Genomic DNA, 27,394 nt, shown 5'->3' with positions numbered 1-27,394 from the left:
ATTGGTGGTGCCCTGCCCAGTGCATCCTGGGTGTACAGGGTGGGGCTTAAATTCCATATAAGGGAATTTCTCCCTTATTTGGAAGTTAAACCCCACCCCATGCATCCCAATATGCACCAGGCAGAGCAGTACCATTGTGATGTGGTGCCCACTGAGGAGAATGGAGTGCTAGTTCCTTCTCTAAACTTCAAGGTACTGGGGAGGGGGTTGGGTTTGGAGGACCCCTCCACCACTAGCCCACCAGGTAATGCCTTTGGGGGAGTGAAATCGGGCCCCCTGTTGCGGGAGGGGGGTGATGACAGGGGTCCCACTGGGCCACCAGGATGTTTTGTATATTTGCATGCAACTGACACTGACAGCCCGCATCCTGGGCATGCATTTAAAAGTTGTGCTTAACACATGTACCATCCACTCACTTTGCTCCCTCATGATGGAAGCTAATAGCATGCATACTATTAGCTTCGATCATGAGGGAGTTAGTTTAAGGCGCTGTTCCTTGTAGTGCCGGAGTTTTGATCATCGGGCTCTTATTTACAAAGTTCCCTAGGTTACTGTGGAAAACTTTAAGTCTAAGTGTTTTGAAAATACGCCTCCATGTAACCTACGTAACTTTGTAAGTCTATGTCCTTTGAAAATGAGCCTCCACAGATACTCTAGAATATCATGGCTCTGATATCATAACAGTCACATAATTAAAAGGAGTAACTATTCAGTAAATCATTTTTCTGCTCTAAGGTGGAAAGACAAAGAAGACTTGAAAGAATAAAGCAAAAACAGTCTCAGCTGCAGGAGCTTATTTTACAGGTAATATATCAATATTAAACTCCTTAGTAATTATGGCATGTAGGCACCATTTCTTACCTAAATAAGACAAGTAGCATGAATGAAAAATTACAGCACTGCAGCAGACCTTCCAGCAGAATTTGTTTTTTTTTAAATTTGTGTTTTTCATTAAAAGTACTATTGCAATATCTTGAATATTTTGAGATTTCTGCATGTGGAAGGCAGTGTAAAAAAACATTTTATACTTTTTAGAGTCTTAAATATTGCTCCTGGCTGAATGCGGATTGTGTTAGACAACTTTGAAAATATATTTGATAGTTCGCCTACTTTAAAAAGCTTAACCATTGCTATCAAAATGATTGCATTTGAAGTGTTTCTCTGAATTTTAATGGTTCATTCATCACTGCTCAGTTCCAGTGGATAATTTCCAGAACATTTTAGGAACTTCCTGAATTGAGCTGTTCAAGCATGCTTCAGAGTTGCTGCGTGTGCATGGCACAGAGGCTTTTATTTATTTTATTTTGAACATTTGTTATACCACCAAATTATCCAGAGATATGAAGGTGGTTTACAAAAAAGGAATTGTTACAAGAACAGACATTTCCTCACAATTCACAAGTTTTCAAAGCCATATTAGTTATAGGGATTTCCCTTGAACGTCACCGACTCAGGTATTTTGGTTCCATATTTTATTTTTAAACTTAAGAGTCCATTTATATTACTGCCTATATCTGTATTTTTCTATTATTGCCAGATGATATTGTTGAGGTTTCATTCTGTAATGCTCAGATTTGCTGCTCCTCGTGAAATAATAAAATATGTTTAGACATAAACTTAACACGGGGTTTTTCATTTAGATTGTCATTAAAGCTGAACATCTGTACACAGAAGTACTACATAAGTTGGGACCTAATTTTTAAGTTAGATTTTATTACCATTTCAAACTTTGCTTTTTGGTTATCCTATCAGCAGTCTCATATTTTGAGCCACAAATCAGTCATATATGTGTTTTCAATTTCAAGTCTTCTAATTTTCAAAATTTCTTCCATTAATTTTGCAACCTCTCTTTTTTCATGATGTCCGAGAAGACCAGTGGATTAAAATTTTGCCTAGACTGCAGGCAGATGTTGTCCTTTATAATAATGATTAAAATATCTGCCACAAGTGTTTGGAAGAGGAGCGTGGTATGTTCATGTAACATCTGTGGAAGGGTGTTGGAGGACTATCAAAATCTGCAGCTTGAGATTACTATTTTATCTTGGAAGAATGAAAAGTGTAGTTTCATTGAACCTTCGGTGACGATAGAGTAGTTAAATCTTGAAATTACATCACCCACTGAAGGCAAGTATTTGCCAAGTGTCAAGTTGATTCCTTTGGATCAGACCCCTAAGTAAAGACCCAGATATTGAGATGAATCTGTCTCCTATCTTCTGCAGAGCTTTGTGCTGTTCTGCACAGAACTGAAGGGAAACAGCACCAAAGGCTAGTTGAAGATTGTTCTCTTACCTTCAAAATGGTGGTGCTTGGTGCCAGCTCTACCTTTCATCCATGGCACTGAATACATTGATTTTGTAGAGTTCTAACTCCAGGTTTTCAGCACCTTTTGGGGTGGGGGTGGCCTACACAACAAAGCTTTTAGGATTGGACTATATTTTTTTAAAGGAAGTTTCAAGCTTTTCAAATTTTTTATCTGGTAAATGGTTTGAGTGCTATGATTTAAATTTGCTTTGTGATTGCTCATTTGATGGTCACACGTCTGACCTCCACAGTATTTCTCTCGACACTTGCCTAGCTGTGAAATCCTTAACCTTTTTATGAAGACTTATACAACTTGCTATTTTCTTCTTGCAGCAAATTGCCTTTAAGAATCTGGTTCAGAGGAATCGTCAGGCAGAGCAGCAGGCAAATCGACCACCTCCTGCCAATTCTGTCATACACCTACCATTTATCATTGTCAACACCAGCAAGAAGACTGTGATTGACTGCAGTATTTCAAATGACAAGTAGGTTTTTCCTAGACAAGATGAGTGTTCTGAGCACGCACCCTCAACTGTGATTTTTAATATGGATTCCAAAGTCCTAGTTCATTTTTATGAAGATGAGCTATACACAGATCAGATATGATTTATTTTGACAAAAGCTGTTTAACTTAGTTTTTAAAAGCTATCTTTATAAAATTCACAGAATTAGTTTTGATCCTTTTCACTTAAAGAATAATTTCCTTTTAGTTTCTTATAGAATATTTTATTTTAAAATAGGCCTCTGGTGATGTCATTTTGTGAACCAGACTGGATTCAAAAGAAAGATATTTTGGAACATGGAAAGGTATAGAGAAGGGCAGAAAAAATAATAAAAGGAATGGAACAACATGAAGAAAAGATAACTAGGATCCCTGAGGACAAGCAGGCCATATTTTCACATGTGGGTGACGTCATTCACGTCACCTGGTGCGGAGTTTAAGCTACTAGCGCTTTAAGAGCGCACACATCATTCTCACCTTAAGAACGCGAGACCATGAGTCTCTTCTCACCCGCAGTGAGGAGAGAACGCAATTGTCCCATGCTCCTCACAGCGTCTGGTGCTTGTGTACTTTTTTGATTTTTTTGCTTTCAGAGTTTTTTGTCCTGACATTTGTGTTCCCCACTTTTAGGTATCCTTTATTTTTGGCGTGCTCAGTAGGCTCTCTTAGCCCTGAGCTCCATTTGGGTATTTCTCCCTCGTTTTTTCTGGTGTGTGCCATTTGACTTCATCATGGTTGTTTTCCCTTCCATGTCATTGAAGGTTACCAGTGGCTTTAAGCGCTATAACCAGTGCATTAGGACCATCTCTGGCAAAGACATTCATTCTTTGTGTCTTCAGTGTTTGGGGCCTAAATATACCCCATTCAGCTGTGCTGTTTTCCTTCATATGAAAAGAACCCAGCTTGCCAGAGAGGCTCAAAGGGAAAAGGTTTTTGGAGCCCAGTCTGAAACATCAGTGTCTGTATCGGCATCGGTCTGTATGGCTGAGAGGCCTTTCTCTGACACTGGGAGTGGACACAAATTGAGTAGGTATCCACCTGCATTGACGCTGGCCACTGTGCAGGACCCTTGGGACAGGTCAGCATTGGACTCATCACCGAAGAGACATTGGGATTCAACATTCTTGTCGGCACCGAGGAGCATCAGTGATTGGCATTGGGTGAAGGCGAAGAATCATTGGCATCAATCCCTCTCGACGCACGGTGTTGGAAGCTTGGGGCCATGGAGAGATTTTGTCCCCAAGAAGTACCGACATTGGGAGGACCGCTCATCCTCCTTACAGGAGGTGCTGACGGGCGGGTCTCCACACAGGACCATGCTTGCATCTTGATCCCGGAAGCAGTCTCTCTGAATCGGCACTCCAGCCTTTCCTGATGGTCTCTCTCGATAAATGCATCCAGGCCATGCTTTCTGAGCTGTTGGGGTTTTTCCAGCAGTATACATCAGCATCTGGGGTGCTTGCACCAGCCGTGCCCCTTCCTGGTGCCCCGCAAGGCCCTCATTCTGCGGTGTGGTCTTCGATGCTTCTGTAGGCATCCCCTCAACATCTGTGGAGGAAGCTTCACCCAAATCAAGGATGGAGCCTGTATCTCGATGCCCCTCCAGACAAGGACGTGGTTCCTCTATCTCAGCCATCCCATAAGGAGTAATTTGCTGACATCGATGAGCACTCATGGACGTCTGATGAAGACTCTACGTACTTCTCAGAGGAGGAGTCCTGTGAGGTCCTATCTGACCCTTCCTCTCCTGAAGAAAGGCGGAAGTCTGCACCAGAATTCCTTCCTAAGTTTTTTGGGGTTTTGGGGGGTTTTTTTTTTCATGGAAATGGCAGCTGCTATTCCCATTCGTTTGGAGACTGAGGACAAGCCCAGGGCTGACATGTTCGAGTACTACAAATCTTCTCCTAGAGAGGCTGTGATGGTCCCTCTTCACTGGATCTTGAAAGATGTTGAAGAATTGGGAGGTCCCCTCTGTTGGTACCTGTCCTGCCCAAGAAGATACACCATTTATTACAGGTCCAGAGTTCACCAGGGTTTGACAAGCCTCAGTTGCCTCATTCCCTGGTGGTGGAATCCACGCTCAAAAGAGCCAGGATTTCTAGAGACTATGCCTTGGTGCCCCCTGGCAGAGAAGCTACAATCCTGGATTCTTTTGGGCAGAAGATGCATCAGGTCTCTATGCTCATCTCCTGTATTTAGTCTTACCAGCTGTACTAATGCACAGTATGTCGGATTTGGGTGGATTCTCTCCCACAGGAGCAGGCCAAATGACTTTTCCAGTTGGGCAAGCAGCAGAAGGCATGAAGAAAGTTCTTGGCCAGGGTTGCCTTTGACACCTTTGATGTGGTGTCCAGGATCTCTGCCCAGAGTATAACGATGCACAGATTCTCATGGCTGCATGTCTCTGACTTAGATTCTGTGATCTAGCAGAGGTTGGTGGATGCCACGTGCCAGGGAGATAACCTTTTTGGAGACAAGGTGGAAGAGGTTGCTGACCTCATCAAGAAACACACCATTGACACACTGTCCCATCAGATGTTTTCTGCCCCTTCGTCCCCATCTAGGACGTTTTTGGGCAAATCGAAGAGGGGTCGAAGAGACGTAGGTATGCCCCTTCTCACCAGCCTCAGCATGCTCAGTCTCTTCTACAGCGTGCGCTCAAGGCTCAGCCTGCTCCCCAGTCAAAGTCAGGACAAGCTTTTGACTGGCTCTGGTACAGCATAGCCGCAGTAAAGGTAACCATCTTGGATGACCTACCAGTCAGGAAGAGGCTTTATTTTTTCCAAGAAAGGTGGCCCCTTGTAATATCCAACTGGTGGGTTCTCCAAATAGTCTGTCTTGGTTATACACTGCTTTGGTGTGAATGACCACCAGCTTGCCCAGCAAGAGTCTCACTTCAGCTCTCAGCACAAGCAGGTACTTGCAGAGGAGCTCTCAGCCCTTCTAAAGGCCCCATTCCACCAGGGGAGGAAGGGCTGGGATTATTCCAGGTACTTCCTTGTTTTAGCTACGCATTGGGTGTTGTCGCCCACATGTGAAAATGAATGGCCTGCTGTCCTCGGCGAGTACCTGATACAAGTAAGTATCTTCGCTGTAGTGCTCTTCAGCTGAAAGAAAACTGCAAAGGAGATGTTTATTATTCACACCTGCTGTACCACTGTTTGTGGAGCACATGTCAAAATGGTTCTGCAGATATAAAGGTCTGTAAAATCTTAAGTACAGTGCAACAAATATGTAGGGAATGATTATTTAATCTTTCAGATAAATTTCAGGTTTTGCCCCTAGTCTTAGTATTAACAGATATCAGATTTAAGACAGATTTGAAAAGATGTTTTCACTCAACACTCAAGCTATGGAATTTGTTGCCAGAGAGTATAGTCAAGGCCTCTAGAATGACCAGGTATAAATGGAATTGGCCTAGTTCCTAAAACAAAAGACCATAAACTAATTATTAACCAAGTAGATTGGGAAAACTACAGTGTATCCTTGGGAGTGAGCAGTAAAAATTGAACCTTCTCCTTTGGGTCTTACTCTGGGTACTTGTGACTTGGAGTGCTACTATTGGAGACAAGATGCTGGGCTTGATGGACCTATTGTCTACCCCAGCATAGCAGTCATATGCTGTGCGATTTATACCTTTGCTTAGGTAAGAGATTACACATCCATTTGCATGTTCTGCTATAACACGGTAGAAATCCAGTGGATCATTCAGCTTTATTATGGAAGTGGCATCATTAGAAAATGGTGTTCTTTTGCTTTTTAATATCCACTCTTGAGAGATTATCCTAAATTCCTTCATTGTTTTTTTTTCTATTTTTCACACCATTGAGTCACATTAACCCATTAGTGCCCAATGTTTCCATATGGGCACTTATTATGGGAGCATTGGGCTCTAATGGGCTAATGCTAAAAGCAGGGCTGTGGACTTGGCACACTAAGAGGCTCATTTTCAAAGCACTTAGACTTACAAAGTTCCATAGGTTACTATGAGGCATATTTTCAAAGCACTTAGCCTTCCAAAGTTCAATAGGTTTCTATGGAACTTTGGAAGGCTAAGTGCTTTGAAGAACTTTGTAAGTCTAAATGCTTTGAAAATACGCCTCTATACCTTCAACTCCAATTCCTCTTTTTCTACGGCACCATCTCCTCCTTTCTCTCTTCCCCCCGCTCTCCGTGAGCACATCTCACATACAAACCTCACTTGAGGTAGGATTCTTTGGTCTGAGTCTTCTGCCACCCCTATTTTCACTGGCATCTGTTTCCTCCTCCCCATCCCCCTGGCGACCCTTCGAACTTGCCTGTACAGATGGTAAGGCTAAGCACGTGCTGCTTCTCTCTACCCGGGGCCCTCCCTCTCTAGCATCCTGCCTGCAGGAATCAGGAATTTTGTCAGAGGAAGCAGGATGCTACAGAGGGAGGGCTCCAGCTAGAGAGATTCAGCATGTTTAGCACTGCCATCTGTACAGGTAAGTTCAGAGGGACGTCAGGGGGAGGGGGAATGCAATGCATTATCTCGTTTAATGCATTAAAATTTTAATGCGCTTAAATGTCCAGCCCCATAGAAAACATTATATGGTAAATTTTATTTTGAAGCTGAAGTTGGTGCATTTTTACCAACTCTAATTCCATCTCCACTCAAAATTGCTTCCGACTCCACATCCGTGGTTAAAAATAATGCAGTATATGATGGCAGATAAGGACTGAGACCTGTCTAGTATGTCCAATTGATTACTGGCTTCCCCCTGTCACTAGGCCATTAGGGATCCTGTGTACTGATTCCATGCTTTCTTGTATTTGTTAAAATGTTTGTCCCCACTGAGCGGAATTTTGTGCGTCCACCATCTTTCCTATGAAAAATTCTTTTCTGATGTTGCTACTGGGTCTGTTTTCTTGAGCATTATATCATGGCGTCTCATAGAGCATTCTTTCCTAGGAATAAATCTTCTGCTTTTACACTATTTAGCTTTGAAGTGTTGAAGGACTTCTATCCTTTTCCCCCAAGTCCTTAAATTTTATTTAATACAGCCTTTGATATAGAATCTGTATAATTTTGGTAGTCCTTTCAAATGTATGGTCATATGATATGTAGATCAGGCTCACCAACACCCTGTACAAAGATATTACTGCCTTCTGCTATTCACCCTAGAAGTCCACTGGCTCTGGCCATTCCCTTATCGGGCTGTTTATCTTAAGATCATCTGAGACAGTCACCCTGTTGCCTCTGTCCTGCTTGGTGCATGTCACTTTCACCCATCATCATATGCTAATCCCGTTGACTTATTTTTTTTATATTTATTTTTGCTGTTAGCAGGGAATCTCAACTGCCAAGCACCTTAACTATTTCTCATGCTTTCTTGGTTTACTTTTTATTTGTTTACTCAGTGCTGCTGCAAGAATATTAAGTGCTGTAGGCAAGCCTTCAGTCCTTGTCATGGAGGTTTTCAACCCAGTTCTCAGGCTAAGACAGTAGGGATTTTCAGGATATCCCTATTGAATTCAGTGGGGATATCCTAAAAACTCTGGTTGGAAAACCTCTGCCTATTGTCTGCTCCAGACAGTTCCCAGTCAGCGAGTATATGTTCTCCTGCCAGCAGATGGGGAGACTGAGAATTACTAGTGATGTCACTTAAGTCCTGTGTATTCTTGAGTTGCTCAGTATTTCCAAGTCTCCTCACTAGATGGTATGTGAGTTCCTGCGCAGTCCTGAGCCTGGCGTTTTGATTAAAAAAAAATAAAAGATAGTCAATGTCAGTTGCTAATTTGTTTCTGGGAACAACAGATAAGATCAACCCCACCCCCCTAAAAAGAAAAAAAAAAAAAAAAGGACATTGAGGGGGGGGGGGGGGGGTTAGCCTGTCTTCTGTGGATGCTATACCTTCATGGTTTCTGAGCCCCTGAGGGTGCACACTCTGCTTAGTGGATCCCTTCTCCCCCCTCCCACCCGACCTCATTGGGTCGATATATTCATTGACCTCCTCTCTCTTGCTCCAGAAAGGGATTCCTTGGGAAGAGAGCAACCAATGACTATTACAGAACAAAAGGGGGGGGGGGGGAGCATAAGACCAAACAAAAATGTTTACTGGCTGTTTTTCTCCAGAGTCAGGGTTCCTGCCCTGTCAGACATTCGAGGGGTGATCAGAGTTTGCTGAGGTGGAAGGAAGCCCTTGCTGTTCTCTGTGCTAAGTGGGTTGTTAATGACTCCCCCCTTGGGAAAGGCACGCCGCAGCACATGGTGTTTCCCAGTAGCAGCTGCATTTATTTGATTTACCACCTGAGGACAAGCCATGAAAGTGGTATACATACACAAAATAATATGTAAGGAAAGGAAATACAATTTAATAGAAAAGAACAATTAGCAAGTTTGTTGAATTCCTATAGAACCCCAGGAGACAAAGCAATCCTCCTCCCAGTGCTGGCCTGGTTCACGTATTAAAAGCTCTGCAAAATAAATGCATCTTCAGTATAGTTTTAAACAAAGGAAGGGGACCCTCTGTACGTATTTTATTTTATTTATTACATTTGTACCCCATGCTTTCCCACATAATGCAGGCTCAATGCGGCTTACATAGTAAATTGAAATACAAAGTCATATAATAGAAATTTCAAAACATTATAGTTGAGCTTGATAGTGTATGATAAGTTGAGCTTGATAATGTATGATTAGGATAAGAGAGGGTAGATAGGATAGTATAATTTGGGAGGAAAGGGGTAAGGAGGGATAAAATAAAGGGGAGATGGAGAAGGATGGGATGAGTAGAGGGGGAACAGGGAGGTGGGGTAAATATGATGAGGTCATCATCTAAGTCAGATGGTTAATAAACCCAATCCAATTCAATTAGGTAGTAAATCAATTCAAGCAGGTAGTAAATCTGGAGTCACTGAATTCAGGTGGACAGTTTCTTTGCATCAGATGACAAGTAAAATCAGAAGGTAACAGGCAAATGGGCCCAGAAATAATGGGGACCGTCTGCCCCTGCCCCAGTCCCAGTGAAGGCAAGGGCTGCAGCAGATTATAGACATCAGCTCTAAAGTCATGAGGCCATGAACTGGTCTCACCCTAGCATCTATACAAGATGTTTCAGCAAAATTTTAAGAGTCCCAAGTGAACGCCCCAACAAAAGTCCCAATAAGCAAAATCTTACAACAGAAATTATACTCTGTACTGAAGAGGTGGCGACTCCTCTAGGCAATCAGAAAAAAGTGAAAATAAAACTGGTTTAGAACAGGTGTCCAAGCTTCAATGAGAAGCTAGAGATGTTCTGATATCATTGTAGCTTGTTACACCTCTCCACCACCTCCCGCGGGAGGGCATTCCAAGTATCCACAACTCTCTCCGTGAAAAAATACTCCTGACATTTTAGACATTGATAACGAGAGGGCATTTCCCAGTGCAGGACCTGCTACACTGAACATCCAATTTCTAGAAGGTAGCTAAAGGTACCTCCTGGGCTGAGGGAATAATCAGCAAATTTTGTTGGGTGGAATGCAAAGCTGTAGATGGAACACAGGGCAAAAGATGCGAAGACAAAAATAAGGGGGACCCTGAAAGCAAGATTTTAAAAATCAACAGCAGCATGAGCTTGTACAAAATACGATATCTCATGGGAAGCCAATGTTCACTTTTCAACAGTGGCATTGCATGGTCAAACTTCTTGGCATTAAAGAGTAATTTTACAGCAACATTCTGTATTTGAAGCCGTTTGGCCGCCCTCTGAACATCTATCAAGCGGTGCATTACAGTAATCTAAACGGGTTAAGGCGAACACATGAATGAGAACACGTAGGGCTGACAGAGGAAACAAGTGCCGAACTGATCTTATTTGTCTTAAGTGAAAAAAACTAGACCTTACTACTGATGACACGTGATCTAAAAGAGAGGTTAGAATCCTAGAAAATGATTCCTAGTACCTTAGTGGTAGCACTGACTTGCAGAATGATTGTTCCTAAATTAAGGGTTCGTGGAACGGGATGATTTCCCCTAGAAAATACTTCAAAACGCATCTTTTGCATATTGAGTAGCAATTTCTGTCTTAAACCAGGCCTCCACTTGCAACAGTTTAGCCTGAGCAATCAACAGTCTCTAAAGGCAGTAGAATTTGAACATCATTAGAGTGTGTGTGTGTGTATCTCTCTCTCTCTCTCTCTCTATATATATATATATATATATCTATATATCTATATATATATATATATATATATCTCTCTCTCTTTTATATATCTTATATAATAATACAATGAACCTGGCTGCCTATGTCCGTAACTTTGGGCTCCGAAGCCCCAGCTGACATCACTGGACGTGATCAAGTTGGAATCTGTTTGTGTGCGTATGTCAGACACACGAACACAAACTGATTCCAACTTGATCATGACTCCACGCTGCGCGGCGGCGAACAGGACTTCGGCTGGCGGGGGTTGGGGTCCCCCGCCAGCACAGGTACGCGACGGCGGCAGGGGAGGTTTGGGGGCTCGAGAGGGTCGCGACAGGGGGGTCCAGGGGTCAGGAACTCCGATGGGGGGGGGTCTGGAAATCGGAGGGAGGGGGGTCTGCTAATCGGAGGGAGGAAGGCAGGGAAGTGGGATCTGCAAATCGGAGGAAGGGAGGTGGTGTCTGGAACTGGGACAGCGGGAGGGAGGGGTCTGGAATTCCGGAGGGGGGGTCTGGACGTGGGAGGAGGGGGGGAATGCACCACCTGTACAATAAAAAAAAAAGAGAGGAAGACCCTGGAACTTAGAGGGAGGGAGAGGGGGACGACGACCCTGGAACACGGAGGAAGGGGGGGACACTGGAACTGGGTGGGAGGGAGGGACCCCAGGCACACACACACTCTCACAGACACACACTCGCACACAGTCTCACTCACTCTGTCACACACACACACACACTCGCAAATTCACTCTCACACAGTCACTCTCACACACACACACACTCGCAAATTCACTCTCACACAGTCACTCTCACACACACTTTCTCAAAAATACACACTCCGAGGAAAACCTTGCTAGCGCCCGTTTCATTTGTGCCTGAAACGAGCCTTTTCTACATGTGTGTGTGTATATATATATATATATATATATATAGGTATTATAGACAACCGTTGCTACTAATGAATTAACAAATCTTTATTAGTATCACAATATTAAGTATAAGTCTATCAAAATACTTGAACTACAGACTCACCCCCTACCATACACACTCATCCACAAAACTCTCATACAATTACAACCATCAATACCACTTATACCACTTTAAAATTTCATACAAAATGCAACGTGCAAAATACAAATCTACTTTGTCTTCATTATATACTATACATGAGGGACCTTCAATATCAATGTCCGAGCGTAAATTAACCCTAGGTGTCAACTATCTTAGTCTGCAGTTAATGTCCAACAAAGCTGACATTCCATCAGAACTTATAGTCCACTAAACCAGGACTGAAGTCTTCAAATGCTTCCATACACTGGACACTGCCTTTAACTTTGCTGACACCGGGGAAAAAATACTTGCACCTGCCGTGACGTCCTTGAAGATCCCCTCTTATCAACTCTCCCTCTTAAATAGTGATTCAAGTTATTGAACACCCGACATGATCATGTTTCGCCCATAAAAACGGCGTCTTCAAGGGTTATTCACTTTTCCTAGGAGCAAAATGTACATTCAATGATTCATTCAACCATGCACCTATAACATCTATCATAAAATCTCATACACATCATAAAAAACACATACCGGCGTCTACCGGAGATCCAGAACTCACATCACCAGCAACAACACTGGAGCAAAACGCCCACTCGTGCGTCCTGGCTACCCGGGATTCTCAGAGGTTAAATACCCTACTGAATACTCAACCAATCAACCTCTTTGTTGAGTCCTCCCGGGGCAACCGTATTCCAACAGTGAATCAAACGCTGCTCTCTTCTTAACAATAGCAGCGAGAGATTACCACCTCTTTCCAATATAACTTGATCAAGAACAACAAATCTCAAATCTTGAATAGTATGCTTAGCAGATATCCAATGAGGAATAAGAGGGGCCTCCATCCGTTCTGTGCGTATGCAACTTAAGTGCTGGGCAATCCTACATTTTAGGATGTGTGACCATGGTTACTGGAGAAAGCACCTCATCAAAGAAAAAAAGGATACCCAGTTTTCCTCTAATAGTTACTACTAGGTGTATTTTCAAAGCACTTAGACATACAAAGTTCCATAGTAGCCTATGGAACTTTGTAAGTCTAAGTGCTTTGAAAATGAGTCCCTATGTCTCCCAATATATTGCAACTTACAACGAACCAAAGATCTTAATTGCTGATAAATAGGTTACTAGCACCTATTATACAAATAAGAGATAGCCCTATGAAAGATGTGCTGTGCTACCATGCAAAAGACCGGGTAAAAAAACGACGATATTGCCTTGATAGTGGTTTGTTCTGAGGGCTCTCTTTCAAATAATTAAAAGGATGACAATGTGATGAAAAGAGTTTGTATGATAGGTGCTAGTAACCTATTTATCAGCAATTAAGATCTTTGGTTCTTTGTAAGTTAGATTGTTATTTATACCAAGGATAATTGGGAGGTTTTGTGGATATCCCAATATATTGCAGCACTTCCTCACCAATGAGGCAGATTCACCTTCTCACTGCCAGCAAGTGAATCTGCATCACTGTTGAGGAAGTGCTGCAGTATATTTGGAGACGTAATAATTGTTAGAGGAAAGCAATTAGTGCTTACCATCACCATGTAGAGGGTAGGCCCATCTCTGGACGATCTCTAGTTGTTTGCTTCATGAGAGGTTTGCTATTGTCAAAGCCCCCTGACAACCCTCGCCTGTGTTTTGGGACCTCAACATCATCCTCTCCCAGCTGACAAAAGCTCCTTTCAAAACACCCAATTCCTGTCATCTGAAGTACTTGACTTGGAAGGTCATATTCTTGGTGGCTGTTACTTCAGCTCGCAGGATCAGTGAACTTCAGGCCCTAGTAACAGATCCTCCTTACACTAAATTTCATCATAACAGAGTAGTTTTCTGTACACACCCAGAGTTCCTTCCCAAGGTTGTATCTGAGTTCTATTTGAACCAGTCAATCATTCTTCCAACATTTTTTTCCATCCTGGCGAGAGTGCACTGCACACCTTGGACTGCAAGCAAGCATTGGCCTCTTACATGGAGCAGACTAGGCCCTATAGACAGTCCACCCAGCTTTTTGTTTCTTTTGATCCCAATAGGTTGGGGGTTGCCATTGGGAAACGCACAATCTCCGGTTGGCTATCGGATTGCGTTTCTTTTACTTATGCCTAAGCTGGGCTGACCCTTGAGGGTCATGTCAAGGCTCATAGGCTGGACTGACTCTTGAGGGTCATGTCAAGGCTCATAATGTCAGTGACGTGGTCATCAGTCCACACATTCACATCTAGCTATTGCCTAGAGCAAGATACCTGGCATAATGATCGGTTTGGACAGAGAATAATGCAGAACTGTTTGGGGTCTAAAATCCAACTCCAGCCCTAGAGCCATTTTGTTCTGTTCCAGGCTGCACTCACACAGTATATATGTAGTTTTAGGTTGTGAGGTCCTGTTTGTCCTACTGTTCTTTTCGGTGAGCCTGGTAGCTAGGGATTCCCATATGTGAGAATTTGGCCTACTTGGCCTCGGAGAAAGCGGGGATGCTTACCTGTAGCAGGTATTCTCCGAGAACAGTAGGCCATTCATTCTGACATACCCTCCCACCTCCCCTTGGAGTTGTCTCATATCCTAGTAGCTATACTATTGTACTGTTGGTCCCACGCTCTTGTAGGCTTGTGGGGACACTGGCACATGTCTTAAAGCTATATTATGCTTTTTAAAAGTTTTGCAACGGGCGACGTAGATGACGTCACCCATGTGTGAAAATGAGTGGCCTGCTGTCCTTGAAGAATACCTGCTACAGGTAAGTATCCCTGCTTTTCATGCCAGTGCTGTCGGCATCACTCGTATGTCTGAAAAATCACCTGCTACAAATATACAACTTTGCTGTAAATATGAAATTGAAATGGGAGCTCATTTTAATTCAATAGAAAATATGGAATTTAGATAACCATGTTGAGGTTTGCACTTAAGAACCTGATAGGTATTCATGTTTTAGGAGACCTTCAACAATAAATACATCCCTCTAGTTTGAAGTAGTATTCTGACACTCTGTATAAGACTCTTAAAATATTTTCACACATGCTGTGCATTCAGCCTTCTCATTTAATTTTTCTGTAGATGTGGGTGTCTGCAGGAAACTAAAGAACTTTGGAATCAGGACAGTAATAGCGTGGTGGAGGGGGTTTAACATGGCCCATACAATTTTCAATGCTGATATCCTGCACCAGATGTTAGTGCCTCTCCTCACAAAGATGCATTAACACATGCCATTTCTAGTGTATATTTATAAATTTAAAAAGTTATTTGAGTTGAAAAAACATAGATTATGTGGTTTTCCCCTCATCAGGTTTGAATACCTTTTTAATTTTGACAACACTTTTGAAATCCATGATGACATAGAAGTATTGAAACGAATGGGAATGGCTTGTGGGTTGGAATCTGGAAGCTGTTCTGCAGAGGACCTGAAAACAGCACGAAGTTTGGTGCCTAAAGCTCTAGAACCATATGTGACAGGTCAGTGATCGCTTAATACAATGTAGCTATATCTGGAAATGGTAGCATGGAATGTTGCTACTATTTGGGTTTCTGTCAGGTACTTGTGACCTGTTGGAAGCAGGATACTAGGCTCGATAGGCCATTGATGTGACCCAGTATGGCTATTTTTATGTTCTAAAAACTTACTAAATATTAGTAAGTTTCTTAAACCAGCAGAACTAACTACATGGTTTTCTTTTCTTTTTTTTTATTAACATAGCTATTATAGCCATTATAATTTTCTCCCGTGAAGCAGTGGCGTAGCCAAGGGTGGGCCCAGGCCCATCCACTTTGGGTTCAGGCCCACCCAGTAGCAGCATACCTATGATGTGGCTGGCAGGGATCTCCAAGCCTCACCAGCCGAAAACTCCCAACAAGTGTCCCTCCTGCATACCTTGTAAGTAGCAGATCTTCACCTGCAGTGAGCAGTGACATACATACTGCTTGCACCGGCCCCACAGCCTTCCCTCTGATATATTTCTGCCTAGGTGGAAACAGGAAGTTGCATCAGAGGGAAGGGTGTGGGGCCAAAATGAGCAGTGTGTATTAGTTGCTGCTCGCTGCTGGTGAAAATCTGCTATTTAAAAGGTATACGGGAGAGAGGGGATGTTTGAGAGACCATATGGCATGCAGGCGAGAGAAGGAGAGGCCAAATCGTGTGTGGGACAGGGCGAGGTGGTTCTGCCCACCCATCTTGGGCCCAGGCCCACCCAAAATTGGGTGTCTGGCTATGCCCCTGCCGTGAAGTATTGGTCTATTTTCCTTAATTTTTTTTGTTTTTTTTTGTTAAGAAGGAATGTATATTCCACTTTTGATGATCTTTTCCTTCTCTGTATGCTTTTCCTTTTATTTTAAGAAAATACAAAAAAGGAAATCAATTCTGGGCAAAAAGCAGGCAGTAGATGTAAAACTTATTCTCCGAGGACAAGCAGGCTGCTTGTTCTCACTGATGGGTGACGTCCACGGCAGCCCCTCCAATCGGAATCTTCACTAGCAAAGTCCTTTGCTAGCCCTCGCGCGCCCGCGCGCACCGCGCATGCGCGGCCGTCTTCCCGCCCGAAACCGGCTCGAGCCGGCCAGTCTTCTTTTGTCCGCACTCGGTACGGTCGTATTTTTCGCCGTGTCGAGCCCCGGAGAGTCGACCTCGCGCGTCCATATTGTTGAACGTGTTTTTTCTTCGGAAAAGCTTTTCTTCTACTCGGGAAGTGCTCCGGAACCCCTCCACCGGGTTCCGTTTCAATCCTCCCCGTATTTCCAGCTTTGGCCCCGATAAGTTTTCTTTCGTCGTCGGGGTAGGCCTCTTTTCGGCCTCGGTCGAGATTTTCTCCCTCTAAAGTTTTTGGTGCTCTTTTTCCATCATTTCGGACTTTGATTTCGCCGGCGTGATTTTTCCGCCCATGACATCGAAGCCTTCCAGCGGCTTCAAGAAGTGCACCCAGTGCGCCCGGGTTATCTCGCTCACTGATCGACACTCGTCGTGTCTTCAGTGTCTGGGGGCCGAGCACCGCCCTCAGAACTGTAGTCTGTGTTCCCTGCTTCAAAGGCGGACTCAGGTAGCGAGACTAGCCCAGTGGAACGTTTTGTTCTCGGGCTCTTCGTCGGCATCGGCACCGGGATCTTCGAGTGCATCTACGTCGTCAGCGTCCAGACCATCTTCCTCGGCCGCCCTTGCATCGAGTGCATCGAGGCATCGGGCCTCTGCATCGGCGCCGAGACATCGGATAGCTGCATCGACGCCGGTGGTACCGGGACCTCGTCTGCTGATGTCGTCGGACGGTGGTGCATCGTCAGGAGTGCAGGTGAGGGCTGTCCATTCCCCTGCTGGTGGCGGTGAGCCTTCGGGTGGGTCTCCTCCCACCCTGAGGGCTCCTGCGGTACAGCCCCCCCGAGACCGACCTTCTTCGGCCTCGGCCCCGAGGAAGCGACGGATGGATTCTACGTCCTCCTCGTCGGTGCCGGGGAGCTCCGGTGACATGCTTCGGAAGAAGTCGAAGAAGCATCGACACCGGTCTCCTCCCCGCGTCGGCACCGAGAGCTCTGGGTCGCCGAGGGATTCGGCACCCAGCAGGCATCGGCACCGAGAGGACCGCTCACCCTCTGTCCAAGAGGTGTCGATGCGCTCCACTCTGGACAGCCCGGAACAGCCTCCTCGCCCGGAACAGGTCCTGACGTCGACGCCTGCATCGACCTCACAGCCTTTCTCTGCAGCCGCTCTAAACGAGAGCCTCCGGGCCGTTCTCCCAGAGATTCTGGGAGAGCTGTTGCGCCCTACCCCTCCGGTACCGGCGGTGCTTGCGCCTCCGGTACCGTCGAGCGTGGCGCCGGCTGGCCCATCGCCCAGGTTGAGGTCCTCGACGTCGGTACCGCGTGCGGTGCCGGCAGCGGCCACCTCCCAGGAAGGCTCCCCGACTACGTCGGCGGAGGGAGCTTCGCCGATGCGGGCGAGGGAGTCTACCTCTCGACGCCCCCATCGTGGACGTGGCTCCACTGAGTCGAGCAGGGCGAGGTTGCAGACACAGGTTCGTGAACTTGTGTCTGACACCGAGGGTGAGGCCTCGTGGGAGGAAGAGGAAGATCCTAGATATTTCTCTGACGAGGAATCTGAGGGTCTTCCTTCTGATCCCACTCCCTCTCCTGAAAGACAGCTTTCTCCTCCCGAGAGTCTGTCTTTTGCTTCCTTTGTCCGGGAGATGTCTACGGCCATCCCCTTCCCGGTGGTTGTGGAGGACGAGCCCAGGGCTGAAATGTTTGAGCTCCTGGACTATCCTTCTCCACCTAAGGAAGCGTCCACCGTTCCCTTGCACCATGTCCTAAAAAAGACATTGCTTGCGAACTGGACGAAACCCTTAACTAATCCCCACATTCCCAAGAAGATCGAGTCCCAGTACCGGATCCATGGGGACCCAGAGCTGATGCGCACTCAGTTGCCTCACGACTCTGGAGTTGTGGATTTGGCCCTAAAGAAGGCTAAGAGTTCTAGGGAACATGCTTCGGCGCCCCCGGGCAAGGACGCTAGAACCTTAGACTCCTTTGGGAGGAAGGCCTACCATTCCTCTATGCTCGTGTCCAAGATCCAGTCTTACCAGCTCTACACGAGCATACACATGCGGAACAATGTGCGGCAGTTGGTGGGCTTGGTTGATGCTCTTCCCCCTGAGCAAGCCAAGCCTTTTCAGGAGGTGGTCAGGCAGCTGAAGGCGTGCAGAAAATTCCTGGCCAGAGGAGTTTATGACACTTTTGATGTTGCGTCCAGGGCCGCTGCTCAAGGTGTGGTGATGCGCAGGCTCTCATGGCTGCGTGCCGCCGACCTGGAGAATAGAATCCAGCAGCGGATTGCGGACTCGCCTTGCCGTGCGGACAACATTTTTGGCGAAAAAGTCGAACAGGTGGTAGAGTCTCTCCACCAGCGGGACACCGCATTCGACAAATTCGCCCGCCGGCAGCCTTCAGCTTCTACCTCTACAGGTAGACGATTTTTCGGGGGAAGGAAGACTGTTCCCTACTCTTCTGGCAAGCGTAGGTACAATCCTCCTTCCCGACAGCCTGCGGCCCAGGCTAAGCCCCAGCGCGCTCGCTCTCGTCAGCAGCGTGCGACTCAGCAAGGCCCCGCGGCTCCCCAGCAAAAGCAAGGGGCGAGCTTTTGACTGGCTCCAGCAGAGCATAGCCGACATCCAAGTGTCCGTGCCGGGCGACCTGCCAGTCGGAGGGAGGTTGAAAGTTTTTCACCAAAGGTGGCCTCTCATAACCTCCGATCAGTGGGTTCTGCAAATAGTCCGGCAGGGGTACACCCTCAATTTGACCTCAAAACCTCCAAATTGTCCACCGGGAGCTCAGTCTTACAGCTTCCAACACAAGAGGGTACTTGCAGAGGAACTCTCCGCCCTTCTCAGCGCCAATGCGGTCGAGTCCGTGCCATCCGGGCAAGAAGGGCTGGGATTCTATTCCAGGTACTTCCTTGTGGAAAAGAAAACAGGGGGGATGCGTCCCATCCTAGACCTAAGGGCCCTGAACAAATATCTCGTAAAAGAAAAGTTCAGGATGCTTTCCCTGGGCACCCTTCTCCCCATGATTCAGCAAAACGATTGGCTATGCTCTCTGGACTTGAAGGATGCCTACACACATATCCCGATACTGCCAGCTCACAGACAGTATCTGCGATTTCAGTTGGGCACACGCCACTTCCAGTACTGTGTGCTACCCTTTGGGCTCGCCTCTGCGCCCAGGGTGTTCACAAAGTGCCTAGCTGTGGTAGCAGCGGCACTTCGCAGGCTGGGAGTACACGTGTTCCCATATCTCGACGATTGGCTGGTAAAGAGCACGTCCGAGGCAGGAGCTCTGCAGTCCATGCAGATGACTATTCGCCTTCTGGAGCTACTGGGGTTTGTGATAAATTACCCAAAGTCCCATCTTCTTCCAGTGCAGAACCTCGAATTCATAGGAGCTCTGCTGGATTCTCGGACGGCTCGCGCCTATCTCCCAGAGACGAGAGCCAACAACTTGTTGTCCCTCGTCTCGCGGGTGCGAGCGTCCCAGCAGATCACAGCTCGGCAGATGTTGAGATTGCTGGGCCACATGGCCTCCACAGTTCATGTGACTCCCATGGCCCGCCTTCACATGAGATCTGCTCAATGGACCCTAGCCTCCCAGTGGTATCAGGCCGCTGGGGGTCTAGAGGACGTGATCCACCTGTCCACGAGTTTTCTCGAATCCCTGTATTGGTGGACGATTTGGACCAATTTGACTCTGGGACGTCCCTTCCAAATTCCTCAGCCACAAAAAGTGCTGACCACGGATGCGTCTCTCCTGGGATGGGGAGCTCATGTCGATGGGCTCCACACTCAAGGAAGCTGGTCCCGCCAGGAACGCGATCTACAGATCAATCTTCTGGAGTTACGAGCGATCTGGAACGCTCTGAAGGCTTTCAGAGATCGGCTGTCCCACCAAATTATTCAAATTCAGACAGACAACCAGGTTGCCATGTATTATGTAAACAAGCAGGGGGGCACCGGATCTCGCCCCCTGTGTCAGGAAGCCGTCAGCATGTGGACCTGGGCTCGCCGGAACGGCATGGTGCTCCAAGCCACATATCTGGCAGGCGTAAACAACAGTCTGGCCGACAGGTTGAGCAGGATTATGCAACCTCACGAGTGGTCGCTCAACTCCCGAGTGGTGCGCCAGATCTTCCAAGCGTGGGGCACCCCCTTGGTGGATCTCTTCGCATCTCGAGCAAACCACAAAGTCCCTCGGTTCTGTTCCAGGCTTCAGGCCACCGGCAGACTGGCATCGGATGCCTTCCTCCTCGATTGGGGGGAGGGCCTGCTGTATGCTTATCCTCCCATTCCTCTGGTGGGGAAGACTTTGTTGAAACTCAAGCAAGACCGAGGCACCATGATCCTGATTGCTCCTTTTTGGCCGCGTCAGATCTGGTTCCCTCTTCTTCTGGAGTTATCCTCCGAAGAACCGTGGAGATTGGAGTGTTTTCCGACCCTCATCACGCAGGACGAAGGGGCTCTTCTGCATCCCAACCTCCGGTCCCTGGCTCTCACGGCCTGGATGTTGAGGGCGTAGACTTTGCCTCTTTGGGTCTGCCAGAGGGTGTCTCCCGCATCTTGCTTGCTTCCAGGAAAGACTCCACTAAGAGAAGTTACTTCTTTCATTGGAGGAGGTTTGCCGTCTGGTGTGACAGCAAGGCCCTAGATCCTCGCTCTTGTCCTACACAGACCCTGCTTGAATACCTTCTGCACTTGTCTGAGTCTGGTCTCAAGACCAACTCTGTAAGAGTTCACCTTAGTGCAATCAGTGCATACCATTACCATGTGGAAGGTAAGCCGATCTCAGGACAGCCTTTAGTTGTTCGCTTTATGAGAGGTTTGCTTTTGTCAAAGCCCCCTGTCAAGCCTCCTACAGTGTCATGGGATCTCAATGTCGTTCTCACCCAGCTGATGAAACCTCCTTTTGAGCCACTGAATTCCTGCCATCTGAAGTACTTGACCTGGAAGGTCATTTTCTTGGTGGCAGTTACTTCAGCTCGTAGAGTCAGTGAGCTTCAGGCCCTGGTAGCCCAGGCCCCTTACACCAAATTTCATCATAACAGAGTAGTCCTCCGCACTCACCCTAAGTTCTTGCCAAAGGTTGTGTCGGAGTTCCATCTGAACCAGTCAATTGTCTTGCCAACATTCTTTCCCCGTCCTCATTCCTGCCCTGCTGAACGTCAGCTGCACACATTGGACTGCAAGAGAGCATTGGCCTTCTATCTGGAGCGGACACAGCCCAACAGACAGTCCGCCCAATTGTTTGTTTCTTTTGACCCCAATAGGAGGGGAGTGGCTGTAGGGAAACGCACCATATCCAATTGGCTAGCAGATTGCATTTCCTTCACTTACGCCCAGGCGGGGCTGGCTCTTGAGGGTCATGTCACGGCTCATAATGTTAGAGCCATGGCTGCGTCGGTAGCCCACTTGAAGTCAGCCTCCATTGAAGAAATTTGCAAAGCTGCGACGTGGGCTTCTGTCCACACATTCACATCCCATTACTGCCTGCAGCAGGATACCCGACGCGACAGTCGGTTCGGGCAGTCAGTTCTTCAGAACCTGTTTGGGCTTTAGGATCCAACTCCACCCCCCGAGGGCCCTGTTTGTTCTGTTCCAGGCTGCACTCTCAGTTAGTTGGTAAATTTTTTAGGTCAATCTCAGTTATGTCCTCGCCGTTGCGAGGCCCAATTGACCTTGGTTGTTGTTTTGAGTGAGCCTGGGGGCTAGGGATACCCCATCAGTGAGAACAAGCAGCCTGCTTGTCCTCGGAGAAAGCGAATGCTACATACCTGTAGAAGGTATTCTCCGAGGACAGCAGGCTGATTGTTCTCACAAACCCGCCCGCCTCCCCTTTGGAGTTGTGTCTTCCCTTCAGAGTTTTGTCTTGCTACATACTGGACTGGCCGGCTCGAGCCGGTTTCGGGCGGGAAGACGGCCGCGCATGCGCGCGAGGGCTAGCAAAGGACTTTGCTAGTGAAGATTCCGATTGGAGGGGCTGCCGTGGACGTCACCCATCAGTGAGAACAATCAGCCTGCTGTCCTCGGAGAATACCTTCTACAGGTATGTAGCATTCGCTATATTTTCAAGAGCTTGATTATGCCCTGCCATTACTCTCTATAGCAGCCATAACCATCTGTTAGTATTCTGCTTCCAATGTTCTGCCTTAAAAATATTTGCTAGTACTTTTGTACATCTCAGGGTACATTATAAGGGACATTTTCAATATGACGTCTAAATCTGATTTTGGATGTTTTACTGAAAACGTCCAAAAATCAAGTGGTGAACATTGGGCATTTTTGAACCAGAAAAACATCTTATCTTTTTGTTTTGAAAACGACCATTTCCTGGACATTTTGTGCTCAGTGCATTTTACTTTTGTGACAATTTTCAGGGAAAAACACACATAAACAAGTCTGGAGGTGGGGGCAGCATTCTTAGTAGATTGTCACCACACCCATCCCAGTAGAGCAGTGGGGCACCCTAGGTAGTGGTGCAGTGGCCCTCAGCTAAAAGGTCTCAGTTACACATCTCACCATTACCCCCTTATGAGCCCTCCAAAACCCACCAAAAGCCTTCTGTACCCAATTGTACACCACTGCAATAGCCCTTATGCCTGCAGGTGTCACTGTACATGGGTACAGTAGGTTTTTGGTGGGTTTTGAATGGCTCACACTTTCCACCACAAGTGTAACAAATTTGGATATAGGCCCGAGTCCCCTTCTCTGCAGTGCACTGCACCAACCACTAGCTACTCCAGGGACCTGTTTGCTGCTCTAATAGGACTTCCTATTATTTATTTATTTATTGCAATTGTATCCCACATTTTCCCACCGTATGGCAGGTTCAACGTGGCTTACATATTGCTAAAAAGGTGGTTACAAAATTTAGATTTGTTGAAGTCTAGTACATAATACAGAAGTACAATATTATATCTGAAGCTGTCATAGAGGCTGGTATATACCATTTCATTCACATCTTTGTGGGGGGAGGGAGAAGGGTCAGTGACCACTGGGGGGGGGGTCATGCCCTAATCCCTCCAGTGGTCATCTGGTCATTTAGAGCACCTTTTTGTGACTTAGTTGTTATTGAAACAGGTCTAGACCAACCTTTTATCCCTGGATGTGATTTGAATACACTGCAGATGAACTGCATAGAAAAAGTCTTAAAAATGGGTTCAGAAAATAGCAATTTGGATATTTTGGCAAAAAAGTCCATGTGCCACTTTGTGCCACCTTTTGGGTGTTTTTCTGTTTTGAAGATGAGTCCCTTAATCTAATACAGAAGTTCCCAATCCTGTCATGGGGGACTCACGCTAGTTGGGTTTACAGGATATCCACAGTGAATATGGATAAGATTTTCATGTACTGCCTCTATTGCTTGCAAATCTCTCGTAAGAATGTTCATTGTGAATATTTTAAAAATCCCAAGTGGCCAGGAGTCCCCAGTACAGGATTGCCAACCTCTGATGTAGTGTAACTAGATGACATTGGAAGTAGAATTTCCCAATCCTGTCCTGGGTTCTCCACTTCCGCAGTGAATATGATTGAGATCCATCTCCATACATTTTAGTCTTAGTAGAAGCAAATTAATCTCACAAATATTTATTGTGGCCATCCTGTAAATCTGTGGGGGTCCCTAGGATATGTTTGTGAAGACTTGATATACAATGAAAATGACTTACAGACAAAAGTAATTAAATGCTTAGTGTCTAGTTGTTATCAGAGCTTAACATTGTTGTGTAAGATATATTTCTTTAGGTATTCTTCTGGGCAGTCTCTTCACAAGATTTTTTTTTTTCTCTTTACAATTTACAGAAATGGCTCAGGGATCAATCAGCAGTGTGTATGTCACATCTTCACAAGGTTCTACTGCAAATGGCACACGGTTTTCTACCAGGTAAGATCAGTTAATGTGTGAGGTAAATATTACAGTGAAATAACTGTAGTAGAATGCAAAAGATATAATGGCTACATTTCTCTGCATTTATTACCTTGATACTTTGAGAATGTCACATATAACTTCAATGCAGGTTGCCATCTTGCTGATGAACTGTCTGTTGCATGTTGATATTTTTCTCTGTTTACATGTGCTAGGCTAGAGTTCAGCTGACACCCTTGTTTCAGACAGCTACACGTAATTGGTAGTAGCAATTTTTCGGAAAGGAAAGGGAATGGTAACAAAGTGGTTTACATATATACAGGCTCTTATTTTGTACCTGGGGCAATGGAGGATTATGGGGGGGGGGGGGGTCTTTTACAAAGCAGCGGTAAGCCAACATGTGCTTACCACACACTAAAATGGAATTACCGCTGCCCCAATGTGGCCGCTGGCAGTAGTTCATCTAGACCGTGCGCCGTTTCCAGTGCACCATGAAATTTTTTTGCCCCTTATTGTGGTGGTAATTGGGCATCACTGTGCACTGCCCAGTTACCATGGGAGCTCTTAACCGCCACCTCAGTTGGTGGCGGTAAGTGCTCCCAGCCGCATGGCCACGTGGTAAGAGTTTATCTTACCGTGTGGCCATTTTTTTTTGGGGGGGGGGCATTTTACTTGCTGCGGTAAAAAGGGCCCTGGTGCATGGGGAAAAAAAAGCTCCTGCCACTACCACAGGGCCCTTTTTCTAACTGCTTATTAAAAGCACCCCTAAATGACTTGTTCACAGTCACAAGAAGCTGCAGTGGGACTCGATCCTGGTTTCCCTGTTTCTCAGGCAGTGCCGGCATTGTGGAACTAAGGACTGGAACAATCCCAGTAACTATGTTATGTGGATGCCTAAAATAAAAAAAAAGGATAGAAGGAAATAATAAATGAAAACCAAAATAAGACACAGACACACAAGCCACACAAAATAAGAGAGTGAAATAAAAATTTTTGATGGGTGACTAAGGTACCCTTTTATTAAAGCTTAGCACACACTGTCACGTGGACTATAGGTATAAAATAGGACATGCAGCATTTAACGCTCACTAATGTCCATTATTGCATGCTAAGCTTTAGTAAAAGGGTCAAAGTTTTTAAATATATTTCTACCCTGGTGAAAGGTCCTGCTATTAACATTTAAACAGACAGGTCCTCACTTGGGGACAAATAAATTCAGACTTGCCACGGATTTATCTGTTTAATTTATTCCTCTTACTGCAGTGATTTCAGCAATGGCTCAGATGGCATGTTTGCTACAAGTTCCAATGGATCGCAGTACAGTGGTTCCCGAGTTGAGACACCAGTGTCTTATGTTGGGGAAGAGGATGATGATGACGACGATGATGATGATGACTTTAATGAAAATGATGATGATGACTGATCTATCTAGAGACAATTTTCCCTTTTTTCCCCCCTTCTCAAAACTGAGAAACTTCAAAAATAAATTGTGGGTGGGGGAACACCCAATTCCATTTTTTTCTGTCCTACCCCATCTCTCCAGAGGAAATATTGGTAAAATGTTTAAATGTTGCACCGCAAAGAGATATTGTGTGTGGATATGTTTGATATAGGTAAATGCAGGTTCCTTATTTGCTCTGGTTCCCAGGTTTTTATTTTGTGTTTGGGTTTTTATTTTGTGTTTTGCTTTTTGTTTGGATTTTTTTAAAATTCATTTAGCCCTTCAGTTATTGCTGAATTTGCTAAAGATGTATTTAATCCACATGAAAAATAAACTGCTTTCCTTTTATGGAAAAATAGGTACGCTGAATGGCCATTTATTTGGAGTGTTACCCCCCCCCCCCCCCCCATAATGGCAGGTATTGAGGGATAGCAAGGTAATTTAGCAGTAATTTTTGTTAAATCATGCAGTCCAAAGATATTTAGGAATGAGATGTTTTATCTTTTTTACACACACTAAATATCAGAAATTCCATTACATTTCTTTTCCAATAAGTTATATCTAACATTGTGTTTTTTGGAGGGGTTTTTTTTCTTGTCACTATGTATGTTTAGGACATAAACATTACCAATTTTCTTTCTGGCAAAAGTTTACTGCCATGCTGGTGCAGCTATATAATATGTCTTGAAGGTTTGGAAAGATTTATTGCTTATAGTAAAATTTGCCTGATTTCTTACAGGCAGCCTTCAGAAACTTTTTATTATAGTTGTTTACATTCTTTATAAGTCTATCATTTAAAGGCGTATTGAAACAAATGTTTTTGTATTTGTTTCATAAGCATTTTCCTGTAATCTATTATAAAGTTGAAATATAGAGAATGTTTTCACAATTTTTTAACTCAAAATTGTCAATCATTTTTAATAGTTCATGCAGGTGTATATATACACGTTTGTGTATGTGTGTGTGTATACACACATGCACAGGTATAGGAATTCAAGGACCGGTGGTAGTGTCTCATTTAAATTTATTCGTGAAACAATTAACTGCACAGATGGTGTCCTCTGCCTGTTCTAAGACTGTAGGCTTTTTATTGAAACACAAATAAACTTTATGTAATATTATATGAACTATATAGAGAATTTTAATTGTTTGATTTGTTTAACTTGGCACTGTTAGTTTTTATTAATAAAAACCGTGCATGGGCATTTTTAACAAGTTTTGTGTTTTTTTAATTTGGGATGGTGGAGGGAAAGAGAAAATAATCCTTGACCAACTTCAAGAATTTAAAGCTATATCTGCTAAAGATAATACTGATTTACGTCGAAAAATTGAACAGATGTTTGAACTTGCACCTTTTGAATTTCCCTAAACTCCCAGGGAATACGCCGATGGAATTATTTAAAAGATACCTAAATAAAAATTTGAAAATACCTCTTGAAGCTATACCTCCAATAAATAAAATATACTACATTGTAAATCCCAAGAGGGAAAAACGGGAAATGCAGAAAATATAAATACTGATTTGAATAACATATCAGCTTTATTGGAACAATCCCTAGATAATACCACAGAAAGGACTACA

General features: G+C 45.1%; 1 protein-coding gene across 3 annotated transcripts in view; it reads left to right on the top strand.

Moving 5' to 3' along the window:
- The window catches only part of TFDP1 (transcription factor Dp-1), a 172,703-nt gene extending 145,692 nt beyond the window's left edge, over positions 1-27,011 (top strand). For all 3 annotated transcript variants that reach the window (XM_030201495.1, XM_030201496.1, XM_030201497.1), the window contains exons 8-12: positions 736-804; positions 2,635-2,786; positions 15,274-15,440; positions 24,308-24,389; positions 25,635-27,011. In XM_030201495.1, the coding sequence (XP_030057355.1) occupies positions 736-804; positions 2,635-2,786; positions 15,274-15,440; positions 24,308-24,389; positions 25,635-25,794 (630 nt within the window). In that variant the 3' untranslated portion in view covers positions 25,795-27,011. The remainder of the gene's footprint in view (positions 1-735; positions 805-2,634; positions 2,787-15,273; positions 15,441-24,307; positions 24,390-25,634) is intronic.
- The last annotated feature ends 383 nt before the right edge of the window (positions 27,012-27,394 follow it).

This window comes from Microcaecilia unicolor, chromosome 4, assembly GCF_901765095.1.
Source record: "Microcaecilia unicolor chromosome 4, aMicUni1.1, whole genome shotgun sequence".
Lineage (NCBI taxonomy): Eukaryota > Metazoa > Chordata > Amphibia > Gymnophiona > Siphonopidae > Microcaecilia > Microcaecilia unicolor.
Note: the sequence above shows the minus strand (reverse complement) of the source record. Positions and strands in the feature narration are given on the sequence as shown.